The 18577-nt window shown below is 33.4% G+C and overlaps 3 protein-coding genes across 4 annotated transcripts; 1 reads left to right on the top strand and 2 right to left on the bottom strand.

Annotated features, from left to right (window-relative positions):
* The first annotated feature begins 1985 nt into the window (after positions 1–1985).
* On the top strand, positions 1986–4935 carry LOC114275234 (UDP-glucose 6-dehydrogenase 3). Its single transcript, XM_028217239.2, has 2 exons — positions 1986–2213; positions 3257–4935. Exon 2 carries the CDS (start codon positions 3277–3279, stop codon positions 4717–4719), a length of 1443 nt encoding a protein of 480 aa, XP_028073040.1. The 5' UTR covers positions 1986–2213; positions 3257–3276; the 3' UTR covers positions 4720–4935.
* Positions 4936–6055: 1120 nt separating this feature from the next.
* Positions 6056–8031, bottom strand: LOC114275251 (zinc finger protein ZAT9-like). Its single transcript, XM_028217259.2, has one exon. The coding sequence runs from the start codon at positions 7729–7731 to the stop codon at positions 6394–6396; it is 1338 nt and encodes a 445-aa protein (XP_028073060.2). The 5' UTR covers positions 7732–8031; the 3' UTR covers positions 6056–6393.
* Positions 8032–10666: 2635 nt separating this feature from the next.
* Positions 10667–14577, bottom strand: LOC114275235 (protein FAR1-RELATED SEQUENCE 5). 2 transcript variants are annotated; one of them, XM_028217240.2, is made up of 3 exons: positions 14373–14577; positions 11047–13446; positions 10667–10963 (listed from the first exon to the last, which is right to left on the bottom strand). In XM_028217240.2, the coding sequence occupies exon 2, from the start codon at positions 13405–13407 to the stop codon at positions 11185–11187; it is 2223 nt and encodes a 740-aa protein (XP_028073041.2). In that variant the 5' UTR covers positions 13408–13446; positions 14373–14577; the 3' UTR covers positions 10667–10963; positions 11047–11184. The 2 variants fall into 2 exon arrangements, with proteins under 2 accessions (XP_028073041.2, XP_028073042.2); XM_028217241.2 differs by having other exon boundaries at positions 11047–13441; positions 14373–14506.
* Positions 14578–18577: the final 4000 nt, after the last annotated feature.

Consider the following 18577-nt stretch of genomic DNA (forward strand, 5'->3'; position numbering starts at 1 on the left):
GATAGATTTAAACTTTATATATGAGACTTTATAGTAAGGCCAAGTTTGGGAAGACTAAATAAGTGTACTTTTTGTCTTTTTGGACTAAAAAATTGAGATTGAAAATATGGATGTTTGGGTTAACTTTTTGACTTTTTATGGAAAAATGTGTAATAAAAAATTGTAAAAATTGTAAAAATTGGTTTGTAGAGGAAAATTTGAATTGGGAGTTGTGCAGCCGTAATTGTTGACTTTTGGTGAATAGTGTTAACTTTTTAACTTTTTGAGTAACTTTTTGACTTTTTGACTTATTTGGGACTTCCCAAACTTAGCCTAAGTTTCTCAATTTAATTTAAGGCGCCACGTAAACAGTACGACTCCCTACTAGTGAATAATTTCCCGTAACAAGTCAAGGTTTGACATGGAACAAAACCATGGGGGTGGACCACAATCAAATCAACAATCCAAGCAAAGGGCTCATCAATCCAATGGACGAGTGCGCCCATCCCAGACGTTTGGGCGCCGCCGAGGAAGGCGCGAGATCGTGCTTGCGTGACAGTGGTGCGCCAAACGTGAAACCGCGTAGACTTTTATACCTTAAGCGCATCTAACGTACGAGTATTCGTTCTTTTAATGCTTTTAGTTTCAATTTTTTGAATTTAATTTTTTTTAAATTAAAATTTTTATTTTTTATATATTTTTTTAAAATTTATAGTAAATATTTTTTAAATTTTAATAATTTCTTTACTTTTTAAATGTACTTCATTTAGATGTATTTAAAAATAAAATATTTTAAAAAATTAATAAGCACACAAGAATATAAAAAATGTATTGAATTCTTATATTTTTATTATATTTTTTATATTTAATTTTCTAATATTTTTTTATAAATATTATATATTTTAAGTATATTTATATTAGGTGTATTTAAAAATTTAAAAATTACTTAAATAATTTAAAAAATTCAATAAAAATATAAAAATACAAAAAATAAAGAAATTTAATTTTTTTAAAAAATAAATCCTAAAAATCCAAACTGAACAAGTTATTTACTTGTTTTTCACAATTTTACCCCTCTAGTTGTCCTTCTCGCCAAACGTGTGTTGGTAGAGAGTTGGCCATTCAACATCAATGGTAAAACATGAGGGAATGATTACTCTGCACACCGTTAAATGTGTGTATTATACTTTAATAATTTTATATTTTTTAAATTATAATTAAATATTACATAAGACAGAATCAAAAATTTTATAAATTATATTCAAAATATCGTCGTAGTTTAAAAAAAATTAATTATAATTAAAAAAATGATATAACTTAATATACTTTTTTTTAAGAGCTGTGTATAGCAAAATTTTTCTTATGATTCAATAACACTATGTTTGAAAACTTATGAGAGAAATGAAATGAAATGATTATTTAAGTTATAAGAGAAAAGAAAAGAAATAAAATGATTGTGATTTCTGTATTTCTTGTTTGGATATGTTAAAAATAAAATAAAATAAAATAAATGATTGTGATTTCTCTCCTTTTTGTTTAATTAGATTTCATAAGAAAAAAAGAAAATAAATTATTTTATGTTATATTATCAAAATAACATTTTATATTTTATTAATCATTTTATTTCTTTTACTTTTATATGAACAAAATTGATATTTTGAAAATATAAGAATTTTTTGATTTTTTTCTCTCCCAGTCCCTCCACTTTTAAAAAAATTAAAAATGAGAATTATAAAAAAAATGAGTTTCTCTCTACTTAAATTATCTAAATAATATATATATCCCTCAATTTTTTTTCTTTTATCTTCAAATCAGTCAATCCAAACATAGTAGGTGTTTGTGAAATGGGTTTTTTTTGTAAGTTTTTTTAGTTGTAGGATATTATTGAAGAAATTTTTTTGTGTTTAAGAAGATGATTAGATTTTTTTATGATTGGATGTGATGTTTGTGAAAAAAAAAAAGTAAAATAATTATAAAAGTTTAATGTGATATTTTGTTTGAATTTGTTTTTTTAGTTTTATAACCCATTTGTATTTTAGTAGAAAAAAAAAAAAAAAAATTCCCAAACACAGCCTAGTGTAACTCGCAACGGTATATAAAGAGGTGCCCGCCCTCCTTGTTTTGATATCGGTTTGTCTGTCTCCGACTCTTGCAGCACCCCCAACCTCTTTAGCACACTTCCTCTCCCTAGATTCTCGTTCTACTTTCTCTCTATTGATCTTCCGCGTGAGGAGGTAAGTTTTCATCTCATTTTCAATCTTTCATTATGTGTGTTTTGGATTTGATTTGAAGGTTGGCTTTCAATTCTTTGAGAATTGACTGACTTTTTGTGGTTCTGATTTAACCGTATAGTGTTTTGATTTGTTGTTTTTTGATTAGGAACTATGGATCTTTTATAGTTTTGTTCGTTTTTTGTTTTGGATCTCCAGATCTGTTGACATTTCTGCAATTCTGTACTTGATCTGTAAAATCTGTAGCGTTTCTCAAGATTTTTAGCTCATTTAGCGTGTTTTTAGTTTTTATTACTTGCAACAGAACCATGAATCAGGTGTTGTCTTGTTAGATCTGATCGAAGCTGTGATAATTATTGGTTCACGAGTAGTGGAAAATTCTTCTCTGTTAGAACAATTTTTTTTTCTTCCTATTATTTACTCTAAATTGCTATTGATCTGATGCTAGAACTCGAAAATGAAGCCAATCATTAGTGTCTGCATAATTACTGCCTCCTCTATTTTTCTGTAGTTGATCTGATTCGATAACTAGGAACTTATTAGTATTAGATTAGATCTCTACTAAGAGACTCAAGTTTTCTTTATGTGAAGTGGGATCTAGCTTCATGGGGTATACATATACTGATAAAAGTGTTGTGATACTCTGTTAAAATATTTGCAAATTTAGTTAATAATTTTTCACGATTGTTTACATCAGGATTGTAGATATGTGGAAAGGCTTCAGAAAAATATGCTTACGATGTTTTTTTGTTGCAATTAGTTTTGCAGTGATGGATGATAGAATGATTATTTACTAAGATTCAGTTAATTGTTTCCTGCAATAAAATATAGACAAATATGCAAAAAAAGAGAAAATAAGGGACAATGAAATATTTTATTTTTACTAATGATTAAACTTAGATTCCCCCCCCCCCCCCCCCCCCCCCCCCCCAATGTTACAAATCGGTCATTGCATCTTGAGTCTAGCTCTAAGTTTGTGCACAATACTTGGGGTCTCGAAAATATTTGTGTTTGTGTATTTTATATATCCAATTTTCTTTGTCCAGGTTCTAGATAGAGAAGGAAAATGGTGAAGATTTGCTGCATTGGAGCTGGGTATGTTGGTGGCCCTACCATGGCCGTGATAGCCCTCAAGTGCCCTTCCGTTGAAGTGGCCGTTGTTGATATTTCTATTCCTCGTATTACAGCCTGGAACAGTGACCAGCTCCCCATCTACGAGCCAGGTCTTGATGATGTGGTGAAGCAGTGTCGAGGCAAGAACCTTTTCTTCAGTACTGATGTGGAGAAACATGTATGCGAAGCTGATATAGTCTTTGTTTCTGTCAATACGCCGACCAAGACTAGGGGTCTTGGAGCAGGCAAAGCTGCAGATCTGACATACTGGGAGAGTGCAGCCCGTATGATTGCTGATGTGTCAAAATCTGATAAAATAGTGGTCGAGAAATCAACAGTCCCCGTCAAAACAGCTGAGGCAATAGAGAAAATTCTGACCCACAACAGCAAGGGAATTAACTTCCAAATTCTCTCAAACCCAGAGTTCCTTGCAGAGGGTACTGCAATCCAAGATCTCTTCCGTCCTGACCGGGTCCTCATTGGAGGCAGGGATACCCCAGATGGCCAGAAGGCAATCAAGGCACTGAAGGATGTCTACGCTCACTGGGTCCCTGAAGACCGCATCATATGCACCAATCTATGGTCTGCAGAGCTCTCTAAGCTTGCTGCCAATGCTTTCTTGGCCCAGAGAATCTCATCTGTTAATGCCATGTCAGCACTGTGTGAGGCTACCGGAGCCGATGTGACACAGGTGTCTTATGCTGTGGGTACCGACTCTAGGATTGGGCCCAAGTTCCTGAATGCTAGTGTTGGTTTTGGTGGCTCTTGCTTCCAAAAGGATATCTTGAACTTGGTTTACATTTGCGAGTGCAATGGCCTTCCGGATGTAGCTGAATACTGGAAACAAGTCATCAAGATCAATGATTATCAGAAGAGTCGCTTTGTGAACCGTGTTGTTTCCTCCATGTTTAACACAGTTTCAAACAAAAAGGTTGCCATTTTGGGGTTTGCCTTCAAGAAGGATACAGGTGACACCCGAGAGACCCCTGCTATTGATGTGTGCAAGGGGCTATTGGGGGACAAGGCCAGGTTGAGCATCTATGACCCACAGGTCACGGAGGACCAAATCCAGAGAGATCTTACAATGAACAAGTTTGACTGGGACCATCCTCTCCACCTCCAGCCAATGAGTCCTACAACTGTGAAGCAAGTCAGTGTGGTTTGGGACGCATACGAGGCAACAAAAGACGCTCATGGTATTTGCATTCTCACCGAGTGGGATGAGTTCAAGAATCTGGATTACCAAAGGATATATGACAACATGCAGAAGCCAGCTTTCGTCTTTGATGGTAGGAACGTTGTGAATGCAGATAAACTGAGGGATATTGGGTTCATTGTGTACTCAATTGGTAAGCCTCTGGATGCTTGGCTCAAGGACATGCCTGCCGTGGCTTAAAGAAGATATGCTCTGTTCAATTGGCTTGTGTTGAATCAAAGAATTATAGTTAAGACGCGGTCTGATCCTTTACCCTTTCCCCTCCCCTGTTTGAGATTTATTGGTATTACCGTTTATCTAAGCAGTAGGCTATGTGTTTTTTGTGCCTTACATTAATAATAGAACTCAATTTGTACTTCATTTTATTTTTGCTATAAAATTGTGACATTTTGGAAACCATTTGTTTCACTTTGTTCGTAAGAGTTGGTCCTGTTAACAATAATACAGTATTAGATACTCCATTTTATCTTTGGGGTCTATGAGTTTGGTTTTTACTCTATTTTTTTCCTTCATGATGGCATTTGGTCTTGGTGAGAATGCACAAACTACTTACCTAACCTTGACCACATCATGTCCAAGTCTCCATGAGATGGAAGATGACAGTTTTTCCTAAATTTAACAGAAGAATTTTATTTTATTTTATTTTTATTTGTATTTTAAAGAATCCGATGTCAAAATGAATTTGGAATAGTACCACTCACATTATGGCCTGCCAAAAGAAAACGACAAAGGCCTTGTTTGGCAAATGCTAAAATTTGATTTTTTAGATTAAAATTCACAAAAAGATAAAATAGGCTAAAATAGCCAATAAGACAAAATGTCATGTCAAACTCATAATATTTCACTTTTTCTCTTATTAACGTCACATCCAATTACAAAAAATCCAACCATCTTTCTAAATACAAAAGTTTTAACCTATTAAAATAGTCAAAAATTAAAATAGCTTACTAAAATAGTCAACTTTTCAAACAAGGCCAAAGAATTACGTGTGGTTTCACATTAGGCACACATTGGGATCTTGGCCCACCGGAAGAATAGAGTGATCTATGGATAGAAAATCCCGTACCAATTACATAAAATCATCTTCCTACGCTACTTCCAAACCGCAGAGTAATCAAATTCCTCATTTACCTCTTAATCTTGAAAAGGCTGTTCATAATAATAACATGCTCTAATCTTCTTCAAGGTTTGGAATGAAACTTTCAGAACCCAATAATAAACATACAACAACACAATGCGGGAACACAAGTTCATTTCAATTTCAATTATGAGATCAGAAAGAACAAAAGTAGACATGAAAATGGAAGAGGGGGGGGGGGGGGGGGGGGTGCTGTTCATAATAATAACATTCTCTAATCTTCTTCAAGGTTTGGAATGAAACTTTCAGAACCCAATAATAAACATACAACACAATGAGGGAACACAAGTTCATTTCAATTTCAATTATGAGATCAGAAATTCAGAAAGAACAAAAGTACACATGAAAATGGAAGAGGAGGAGGGGGGGGGGGGGGGGGGGGGGAAACACACACACAAGATGGAATGGGAGTAGTTGCTACTTACAAGGTACGAGCACAAAAGGGAAAGAAAATTTACGTCTAAGTAGGTCATCTTATGAATAAGCCTACAAATACTCCGGACACATTCTATTATATGAATAGACAAGATTTTTCTAAAGTGGACTCCACCAACAAATTCAGAAAAAATTTATCTATTCATATGTATTCACTATTCATTTATGTGTTTGGGTTCCACGTTTGTAGCTCAACAATCATCCTAAAACCTGTAATATCCTCCAACTAGTTGTCTGTACACCCCAAAATTTCATGGTAACCAAGGAGGGAATCAGTTTGCTCAATTCGAGATCACCAGCGGCTCGGGCTCGTGATCACTTCCAACCCACCATGGCTTGAATGCAACACCATCATCATCGTTGATCTCATTTTCAAGAGTAACTTGGAGGTTAAGATCAAACACATTTTGAATATTAGGAAACTCTTGCTTTGCTAACACACTCTCTTTGTTTTTGTTTTCAGAGAGTATTCCAATGTAGTGAGCCCTTTTGTGACCTCCCATTGCTTGGCCTGATGGAAAAACCTTGAAGCAGATTGGGCAATCGTAGTCCTTGTTCTTCAAGGTTTGGATTTGCTCAACTGAATTCTCATTGCAGCATTCAATCTTGGAATTTGCTTCAGTATTCTTTGATTCATCGCCCTTGTGAAACCCTTCAATGGAAAGTCCCAATTCAAAGTTCTTTTCATTTTTGCTCATAAACCCAGAATCCAAATCACCAAATTCAGATTCATTCTTTTCAAACAAAGAATTCCCAGAACATGATAAACAAGAATCCAATTTCTTTCTCGGTTTCTTGATCTTCCGAGTGTCATCATCATCCTTACTTTGATGCAATGCTTTAGCTTCAAACGGTACAGCGAAATTCTCGGAGGCCTCCATGACCGAATCAAACTCAACCCGGTTTCTCACATCCCGAGACAACATCATCAAACACATAGCAGCCTCTTCTACTTCATCAATCTCAGAAACATATGAACAAGATGCATTCAAATTAGGCAAATGAAGATTCCCATTAATCTTGTACCTCAAGGTTGATTGATGGTCTGATTGGCTCTCGACCCTTGATCTTTTGGAGTGATGTCTCATATGACCAAACAGAGCTTTCATCGAAGAGAAACCTTTGCCACATTGTTTGCAAACATTTTCAATTCTTGATTTAATTGAGTGACATCTCATGTGACCAGACAGAGCTCTCACTGAGGGAAACTCTTTGCCACATTGTTTGCAATGGTTTTCTTGAATTGCAGTAATACTCTGTTTTTCATCTGAAACCCTCCAAGATTTCTTAGGGTTCTCTCTAAGCCCGTAACAATCATCATCACCACCTTCCAAATCCATGGTGGTAGTAGTACCATTGTGATGATCTTCATGTTTTTTAGCTGAATTTGTGGCTAAATGACACCTCATATGGCCTCCCAAGGACCTCCCACTGAAGAAACTCTTGCTACAAACCTTGCATACAAACTTCTTCTGTCCTTGATCTTCTTCCTCCATCAATTGATCAAGAAAGCAAAAATACAATGAGGCAAAAACAAGAAACCCAGATCGGAAGACCAAAACAAAACCTAAATTTTCCGGAAAATTATGGATCTCTGTATCACATTCGAAGGAAAGCATATAAATGGCAGGGAAACAAGGGAATGAATGAAGACCCAGATCAGAAAACCCAAGATTTAGAAGGTCTGGTGCCCAAAAACCCTACCGAAAATGGACTCTCTTCACTGAAGAGATTGGTTGTTTGACGGCTGTAAATTGTGTTTTCTCTCTCTAAACCAGCTTTCCAAACAGGTCAGGTCTCCTATTTTCTATCTCTCTGTCTCTCTCGTTGATAGGTTTATGACTTTCGGCTATCTTTTAGGAGGAAGCTTTGCATGGAAGCAAAGATAGACCACTCGACTGTTGAATATGCATACATGGTCGCCCTACTATTTATGAAAAATGTATTCTCCTTTTGTAGCCAAATGTGTTTATATATATATATATATATATATATATATTAATTTTTTTCATTATAAAACATGAATTAATACATTTTGTATGCATGTACATGTAGCAATTGCTACACCAATTAGTATACTAACATATGTTATGACATTATTATTTTAAAATTATGACTCACCCATTATACAAATTATAAATGTTTAAAACCTTTAAAATTATGTTGCATCAGTTAGTACACTAATTAATATACTAATTAATACATTAAATATTATTTAATAATTTTACCATTAGCAAAAGTAAAAGAGTAAATAAATCATTTCTTTTAACGGTGAGATTTCTCTATAGTTTATTCATGAATGATCTGATTTAAAATATGTCAAATGAGTTGTGTATTTCAACACAAGATTCCACTCTAATTGGACCATCCAACCAATTAAGAGATAATCCAAGTATTTCAATAATAAAGTTGATAAATCATTTTTATAATTAAATAAAAACTTCCAAATCCAAAAAAAGGCAATTACAAGAATTAAACTCATTACTTGTTAAAAAGGTGAGTTAAATACCTACTACTCACCTAAAAGCTTGCACTTTCTTGCACTTGCATGGTGTGAATGCATTTATTGAGCAACAAATAATACAGACCTTTGTTTGGGTTTTAAATTCCTTTGTGTAAATATATCTATATATATATATATATATATAACTTATTTTTTGAAAGAAATAAAAAATGTAAATTACATTGCCCATGTGCTTTGATTTCCTATATCAGATTATCTCTTCATTAATTTTTTGTTATTGATAATACCAAAAAATTGTTAAGGCTCAAATTCAGGCATCTCGCCTAGTAAGAGATCATGTCTACCAACCATTGGTCTTGAAAGATACTATACTCTAGTTTAAAGATTAATCAGTTCCCTTCCCTCCTCTCTCTCTCTCTCTCTCTCTCTCTCTCTCCAAATTTGATTACATGAAAAAAATAAAAAAATAAATCCAAAGACTATATTTGTGGTGGTGCGGTAATTTGAGTCACTGGCAGTTGCTTTGGTTCAGTGGTGGAGGAGGTGGCAATGGGTTGTGAGATGGAAGTGGGTTGCAAGGGGTGAAGAAGGTCAACTTTTGGCCCAGTTTGTTTTCAGTGGTAGAATGGAAGAGATTGATAATGAAGGAATAAATAGTAAAAAGATTGTTAATGAGGACATTGATAGTGAGAGAATTAAGTAAAATTGTACTTGTTTTAATGGTAATTGTTAGTGTGAGAATTATTAAATTATTATCCTATAAAAAAAATATAAAATATTAAACCAAATAAAATTATGATTTTTACCTAACAAAAAATACAAAAAGGTTAAACATTAATGTTAAAAAAAATGCCCAACATATAATAAAAAAACTAAAATAAAAACCTAATCCCATTTTGTTTTCAGACATAGAATGGAGGAAATTCATAGTGATGAGATTAATAGTGAAGGGATTGATAGTGATAGGATTAAGCCTCCGTTTAGGAAGTGGGTTGACTTTTTGGCTATTTGATTTTTTTAGCTATTTTAGCCTGGGCTTAAAAACTTGGTTTGGGAAGGACTTTTTGACTTTTTGACTTTTATGAGTTTTTTTGTGAGAGAAGAATGTAATGATTATGGGTTGAATGTGATATTTTGTTTGTTATGGCTAAAATAGCCTATTTTGTTTTTTGTGGCTAAAATAGCAAAAAAAACCTGCAAACCCACTTGCCAAACACAGGTTTAAAATTGTGTTTGTTTTGATAATAGTTGTTACTATAAGGATTGTTAAATTATTTTTATATAAAAAAAAATATAAAACAATAAAACAAATAAAAAAAATACAAAGACATTCAACATTAATGTTTTAAAAAAAATGCCCAATATGTAAAAAATTTAAAATAAATAAAAAATTTCCAGAATAAAATAAAAAGAATAAAATAATGATTTTTATTTAACAAAAAATACAAAGAAATTAAACATTAATGTTAAAAAAAAATGCCTAACATGTAAAAAATAAAATAAAAATAAAATGAAAAAAAAAAATTTCTAGTCCGGCGGACTATTTTTCTAATACCAAGTCTTGGAGGCCCATTCGAATCCCCTTGGGAAGGCCCATCCGAATCCGGAGCTCACTATCAATCTCCTCCCCATCTCTCAAAACAAACACAATATTAGTGAGTCTCACCTCACTACCAATCTCAATCCCTCCTCTAACTCTCCAAACAAACGGGGCCATGGGACTAATTTCATAATACCACCTCTGCCTCCTCCATCTCAATCCCAACAGCAAGGCCCATCCTAATCTCATGGGTGAATCCCTTCTCTATCTCCCAAAACAAATATAACATATAGTGGTCCCACATCCATTTCAATCCCAATCTCAATCCCAATTTCACCTCTATCTCCCAAAACAAACGGAGGCTCCATGTGTTGGGGTTGATTGTATGGCAGAGAAGGGGGTATATGGCATTGAGGGTGGGTGGTGGTGGTTCAAGGTGGTGGAGGTTAAGGATCATTCGTGTCAAAATCATCTATTCCTAATATAAAACATCCAATAGCTGAAACATCCTAGAAAGAAACAAAACTTCAAAAATTCAAGCTTGGAAGCATACAGACCACACTATTAATCTTTCTTCTATTTAATATAAAAGTACTAATTTAACATTGGAAATGTCAAATCCCTTCAAAGAAACAACTCTCAACAGCGATACTAAACTTAAGACCACCACCGTTAAACTCGTATCACAAAGAACCTTTTTACCTTCATAAAAATATATGAAAACAAAGATGGTAAAATGGTCAACATGCATCAAAATTAGAGGGACCCGTCAGTTAGAAATGCCGTCTTCTGCCACACATGGACTTGCTGAGTAGGCAAAGTTTTTTATTTTGAATCTTTGAAGGTCCTACAAAAGAAAATTGGCTATGAATAGGTATTAACAGATAATGCCGATAGACAGGTATGCGAATTTGAATAATATAAACTCACCATCATTAATATTTGGCTGGACCTGAATCCTTCAACCACAAGCAAGTACTGCGATGATGCCCTGGGCACTTGCATCTCATGCACAGCCTAATTTTAGGCTCGATGGTGGCTCTGTTATATATGTTGGTATTTTACTTGCTACAGAAGATTCTCTGGCTTTAGTTGTCTATCAAGAGGAGTTACTAAAACTGATGGACTGTCTACTTGACTTCCAGGCTGCTTGTTCTCATCCTGATAGCATGTGCTGACCGTGGTTTCAAGTTTCAGGGCATTTACAGCAATTTTCTTTGCACCAAGAATTTTGATCCTAGCCTCTCTTAAGGCACTTAAAGCCACCTTAAAACTATACTCTGATGCCATCCCTTCCTCCACACAGTTAATCGCTTCCTGATATAAAACATTGTATTGTGAATTCTTGCCTATTTGAGCATTTCCGTGCGTCTCAACAGAGGGTATTACATCCAACATTGCCTCATCCTTGGCATTTTTTGTCCATCGAGTCATCATATAGTGTGGTGGAAGCATAAAGACGCTTGTGGCTTTGAATACTGCAAGCACGTGTCTACATAATATTCCTTCAAACTCAAACATCAGGCAACTACAAGTAACTTTTTGCTCAAATAGATCAAAATCAACGGAAAACACTTTATGTTCCTCATCAAATCTTGCTACCTCGTATGTGGAAGTTGATCCATTGTTTCTACTTAATTTCACCACAAAAACAAGTGATTCAAAAATTTCGTCCTGGAATGTAGTGAACATTTTCCTTGTGTAGATTTCCGCCGCCTGTTTTTCTATAGGTAGTGGTGTCTTTAGGATTGGTTTCGTGTAAAATGTTTCAAACTCAGCCTTTGCTTCCTTTTCATATCGATCATCCAAAGCCTTCTCATATTGCTCTGCAAAATCTTGCAAGGTAGTTCTTGCATTTACGTATCCATCAAAAAGTGAGTTCACACTTCCACTTCGTTGAGTAGCATACATTCCTGCAAAGAATGTGTTTCTTACATATATTGGGACCCAAAGCTTGCGATCAATGTAAAGTGATTGAAGCCATTCATTTCCTCTAAGATTGTACCTATCAAGAAGCGACTCCCACGAAGATTCAAATTCTTCAGGTGTCTCACTTTTATTAATGCATTTATCAAATTCCACTTGAAATGTCTTTGGAAGTGCACTATATGCATGTCCCATTTCCTTTGGCATTTTGCTCATGATGTGCCACTTGCAATACCGAAGGCCTGATTCCGGGAAAACTCTTTCTACTGCTTTGCTTATGGCGGAATCATAATCAGTTATAATTAAGTTTGGTTGCCTTCCAGACATCGCTTCGAGCCAAGTTGTGAATAGCCAAATGAATGTCGATTCTGTCTCGTCTGCAAGCAATGCACATCCAAACAACACAGACTGTTTATGATGATTCACTCCAGTAAACAGTGCAAATGGCATTTTATACTGATTTACTTTGTAAGTTGAATCAAAGGCTACCACATCAGAAAAACAGTTGTAAGCAATCCTTGACCTTGTATCAACCCAAAACACACTGCTTAGCCTGTCTTCTTCGTCAACCTGAATTGCATAATAGAATGCAGAATCACTTGCTTGCATAATCTTGAAAAACCCGAGAAGACTTTGAGCGTCTATACCAAAGGTACTTAGCCTTCCTCTACCAACATAATTGACATGATTTTGTGGTGCAAATACAATCGTGCCAAACCTATCACAATCTTCAGATAGAACATTTGGGGAAGTACTTGTGCTGAACACAGGAAGGTTGAACGAGTTCATTGAACTTTTCTTTGGATTGAATTCCTGCTGATGAGATCGAAGAAAATGCCGCATACCCAGAGTGACAAGCTTGTGATTATGATTCTTCTCTAATTTTGCTACATACCACTTTCCATTGTCTCGTTTCCTTACAGTCATCAGTGCCTTGCAACCGTCCCTAGTGATTGGCCGGGCACACCTCCTCTTACAATCTTCTCCCGAATCCATCTTTTTCCCGCGTTTGTCTCTGCGGAAACCCTCTTTAGAACAACAAAACTCTCGAGAAATTATTGAGTTATCTTTCTTTGAACGGTAATATGAGTTCACACGTATACTAAACCCCGTTTGCTTAGCATAGGCATTGTAAAAGTTCCTCGAGTCCTCCTCAGACACAAACTCCATGTCCAATGTTGGTTCTACAATTGCACCAGCCGGATAGTTAGAATATTCAAGATTCAAGGAATCTACACTCTTTGCATCATCCAAAACCATGTGAGCTTCAACATCTTCTACGACAACACATTCATCACCTTCGTCTTCCATAGACACATAAGAATCCACTAGTTCTCTAGTTTCATTGGACTGCTCCTCGTCCATGTTTCTTTGTTATTCCTGGCACTATATCACATTCCTGCACTGGATTTGTCAACAAGTTTCAAATTCAATTTGACAAAATTTGGTTTTTAATTTTGATAATTTATTGCAGAAATATGCACTCCATCAATCCAAGTACAAAACTGTGCATTTTTTTTTTTTCTTTCAGAAAACTAATTACAAAAAAGTATTTTTCTAGAAATATGCACTCCACCAAAAGTGTACTTGTCTAATGAAACAATTCAAATTACAAAAAAATTGTTGCACCATTATAGTAAATGTAACGCGGATGAAGGATGGATTAGCGAATCTCTAGACCTTACACTTTACCCATATCAAATTTAAATTTGAGTAATAAACCCCAAAACCCCCTCCACTGCTTTACTCAAAACCCATATGAAAATGAGCTTCACTCGTATATTTTAGTCAAATTAAGGGAGACTAAAATGTTTACCCAAATTTTCAAGACTATTTTATGGCCCCCAAATTTACTAGTTTGCCAGATTTTACTCAAATTTATGCTATAAATATGGGTTTGTTTGTCCATTAGAGTTTTTCCTATCAAAGCTTTTTTTACTTACAGTCTCAGTGTCAACCTAATTAAAGGGTATTTATAAAAACTACAGTACATATAGTAATTTTTCTAAACTTAAATAAGTTCCATTCATCAGGAGTACATATTTGAATATAAATTTTTATGGGTTTATCATCAATAGACAGCCTATATATACACATATAATAGCTAACACAATATATGGGTACATCTATTGCAGTTACCAGTGGACGCAAAGCATATAGCACACTATACATACATATACTGATACACATACATATTGGAGTAAAATGGCAACGGATAAATGAACTCAAAATTTTTACAATAAAAACAACATTGATAAATTAAACCAGTACAGTTAGGGTAGGGTTTATATCTATTTCTGTGCGGGAGAGAGAGAGAGAGAGAGAGTTACCTATGTTCGTGTTCCTCACGAATTGAGCCGTTGAGACTTGAGGAGAGAGAGAGACGAGGACGCCGCCGAGGACGAGGCGCGAAGAGGACAGCTATCCTTTCTCTATCGTATCAAACCTGACGCAAAACCAGCCTTCCGATGGACCCGCTTCATGGATCGGACGGATGAAAATATGTCTGTAGACTGTAGGCCAATGCTATGTTCCGGAAGAGTTTTTTGACCTTTTTTTTTTTTTTTTTTTCGAACGCAAAATTTAATCAATTTTTTTATTAAATTTAAATTTAATGGAGAAAACTTAAAAAGTGATCTTCAATCCTAACATCAAAGTGATATGAAATAGAGAAAGGAAATATACTTCATCAAATAGAGAGAAGTTTGATTCTTTATCAAATTTAAATTATTATCGTTGAACATCCCCTCGAATGTCCACCTAAGAGCAATTTGACAATTTTTTTGTTTATGTCCGAACGACTTCCAAAATATCCGCTCGAACATTCTCCATGTGAAAAAATTTGATGAAAATTATAATTCAACGTTGCAGTGAACGGTATCAAATCAAACTTTTTATCAAATTTGATGAAAATTCTAACTTAACGTTGAAATGAACGGTATCAAATTAAACTTATTCTCAAATTTTTACTTACATTTAATGAAATTTTTTATTCAACATTGGAAATGCTCTTCGTCCCTGTGTCATGTTCTTTGGTTAGGCAGTGTTGGATTTTAGGGGACCTCCGAAATGGGTATATGTGAAAGCCTAGTATGTGAAAACATGATAAATTTAGACAATGTATTAAGATTCCTGTAAAACAGTTTAATTAAAGAAAAATGAGTCGATTATTTAAAAGTAACTCTTCAGTCAGTTCTAGGTCAACAACTTTGCCCTCAATACCTAATCAAGGATTAGTAATTACTGAAGAAGAATTAGAAATACAAATGATAAACTAGATTTAAGTTGGAATATACCAAAATTATCAGTTAAAGAGATTTATAAAACTACGTTTTTACAATCTGCTTTTAATGTTAATCTGCATGTTAAAACATTAGAACAAGTTTATGCTTTAGAAAAGCCTAGAGAAACCTGTCACTTATTTGATGCTAACACTATTAAACGTCATTTAAAAACTGGTCACAATTTTATTCATTTAGGATTAATTCAAGTTGGAATCAAATTATTAACTTCACAAGGTAAAAATACTTCTGTTTTATTATGTTTAAGAGATGCTCGTTTTATTGATTATAATGATAGTTTAATGGGTATTGTGGAAACTGGTCTTCCCAAATGACTTATTCATTTTAATTGTTTTCTTGATTTCACACTCAGTCTTAGAGATCTACACATATTAGATGCATCAACTTTAAATATTCAATTAAATGGTTTATTTACTAATATGACAAAAAAAACTCATAATATTGCTTTAATTTATCGTGTCCATTATAAATGTATTAAAATTAATTTAAATGTTCAAGCTTTACATAAAAGTCCTAAGGATAAAACATTACTGATTCAAACTAGTAACAATAATACTAATATAATTATCCCTTAAATGATAGAATGAAAAGATATTACTCTCCCTGATCAATGGATTACTGTCATTGAAAATTACAAACATAATCAACAATAATCCACTAGTCAAGATATCCAAGATATTTAACAATTTACTGACGGTTCAGTCCGTATTAAATTTAATCGTAGTCAATCTTCTAGACATAGTACTTCGAGTATACCTACTGATATTGAAACTGAAGATGAAATATTTAATACTCATTTATTCCGAAAAAATAGTCAAATCAATCTTGGTCAACCCTCCCATAGTAAATTAAAAGGCATTGATAACTCTACCACTTCTCAAATTAGTAAACCTGTTTACTCTACTCACACACATTTACCTGAAAAAGATACTGAATCAAATAATTCTCCTACTCAAACTGATTTCGAAGTAATACCTCCAATCAATCCTCAATTAATGACAATTAGTAAATCTTTTGCTCATAATCTTGATAAATTACATGCTGAATTTAAATCTAAAGAAAATAGGACTAAAAGACATGCTTATCGTGCTAAATATGATTCTACGCAACAATCTAAACTTACTAGAAAATAGTATGATTTTATGATTGAATATAGTATGGAAATTCCTTTCTTTGAATATTTAGACAACTATTACAAAAAGGTTAATACAATCACAAAACATAAATAGAAAACTTCTCCAAATACTTCTGTTAGTTCTAGTCATCCTCCATTAGCTAATATAATTATTGAACACCAAGGATCTGATGTCCCAGCCGCACCTTTTAAGCTACCTAGTACTGACCCTGAAATTAGAAAAGTTATTGAACAAAATAATTATATTAATCAATGTTTAAAAACAATTGGTAAACAATTAGATAAAATAGAAACCAATTTAGATGATTATTCGGCTAACAATACATCTACTAAACAATCCTTAAATCAACCTTTGCTTAATCTACCCAATAATCGTTCCAAATGAAATAGTTTAGTTACCCAAGATAATACTACTGTTAAAGCCATAGAACAATTACTTACCAAATTAACTACTTCTGAGAAAGTCTCTCCTTCTACTGAAAAAGGTCTTACTGTATTAAATCGACAACCTAGTATCGATACTGTTTCTCATCAATCTGAAACTGATACAACTGATGATGAAATTAATCAATTAGCTCAACAATTTCAATCCTCTAATCTGAATAAAATTCATTATCCGAAGCCTAATCCTACATCTCTTACTAAAAACTGGTATTCTAGACCTACTCCTCCTGATCTCCAATATGAAGAAACTACTCTTAATAATCAATTTTCTGTATCTGCTAAAAAGTTGTACAAATGGAATATTGATGGTCTTAGTGAAGATCAAATACTTCAAAAATTAAATCATTTATCTATGGTTGCAAATAGTTATTTTAGTAATTACCCTGATTACACTCAACCTGAAATTACTTCTTTAATCACTTCTAGTTTTACTGGTATGCTCAAATCTTGGTGGAAAAAATACTTAACTGAAGATCAAAGAGAATCTATTTTACATGCTAATCAAAAAGATGAAAATAATTTACCTATCTTTGATGAAACTATTGGTTACTATAAACCTGATGGTGTTAACACATTAATCTATACCATAGTTAGACATTTCATAGGTACTCCTACTAATATATATTCTCACATACATGATCAGCTTAGTAACCTTACTTGTCCAAAATTAAGTGATTTTAGATGGTATAAAGATGTATTCACCTCTAGAGTTATGTTAAGAGAAGATTGTACTAAATCTTTTTGGAAAGAAAAATTTATTAACGGATTACCTAGTTTGTTTGCTCACAAAATTAGAGATGTTCTTAGTCAACCTACTGGTACCATTGAATATGACAATTTAACTTATGGTGATATCATTAGCACTATTCAAAAAAAAGAATTAAAAATGTGTATTGATCTTAAACTCAGTCAAAAAGCTACTAAAGATAAACATAAGGCTAAATATGAATTAGGTAATTTTTGTGAACAATATGGTTTACCTCCTGACGCACCTTCCCATAGGAAAATACATAAAAAAAACATAGTAAATCCCATTACAAATATTCAAACAAGTATAAAAAGAATTATTCACCTTCTAAATCAAATGATAAATTCTATACTAAACCTAAAAGGAAATATTACAAGAAATCGCATCCAAAAGCTAAATCTAATAAAGATATTACTTGTTACAACTATGGTCAAAAAGGCCATTATTCTAATAAATATAAAAAAAAACAAAAAATTAAAAGATAAAGTTAATCAACTTCAAATTAATGATGAATCAAAAAATCAATTATTTGAAATCTTTCAATTAAATCAATCTGTTAGTAATTCCTCTTCTGATAATCCTAATACTTCATCTAATTACAATTCACCTAGTGAAGATTCTAATAATAATATAGAATTAGGTTGTAATGATGTTTGTTGTAAATCTATTAAAGAAATTACTGTTCTTACTAAATAAAATCAAGATGAAACTGCTCTTATTGAATTAATTAGTAGACTTGAAGATTCTGAATTAAAAAAGAAATATACTGATAAATTAAAATCTTTGTTAATCAATACTAATCATAAACCTAAGTTTGATAAGCCCATTATTAGTCTATCTAAAAACTTAGAAAGATTTAAAAATAAACACAAAGAAGTTACCTTACAAGATTTACAACAAGAAATT

The sequence above is a fragment of the Camellia sinensis genome, chromosome 1, assembly GCF_055761805.1.
Source record: "Camellia sinensis isolate YWXY chromosome 1, ASM5576180v1, whole genome shotgun sequence".
Taxonomy (NCBI): Eukaryota; Viridiplantae; Streptophyta; class Magnoliopsida; order Ericales; family Theaceae; genus Camellia; species Camellia sinensis.

Excerpts from the sequence above, each read along its gene's own strand:
- LOC114275234 (XM_028217239.2), top strand. The coding sequence starts at position 3,277 with ATGGTGAAGATTTGCTGCATTGGAGCTGGGTATGTTGGTGGCCCTACC.
- LOC114275251 (XM_028217259.2), bottom strand. The coding sequence starts at position 7,731 with ATGCTTTCCTTCGAATGTGATACAGAGATCCATAATTTTCCGGAAAAT.
- LOC114275235 (XM_028217240.2), bottom strand. The coding sequence starts at position 13,407 with ATGGACGAGGAGCAGTCCAATGAAACTAGAGAACTAGTGGATTCTTAT.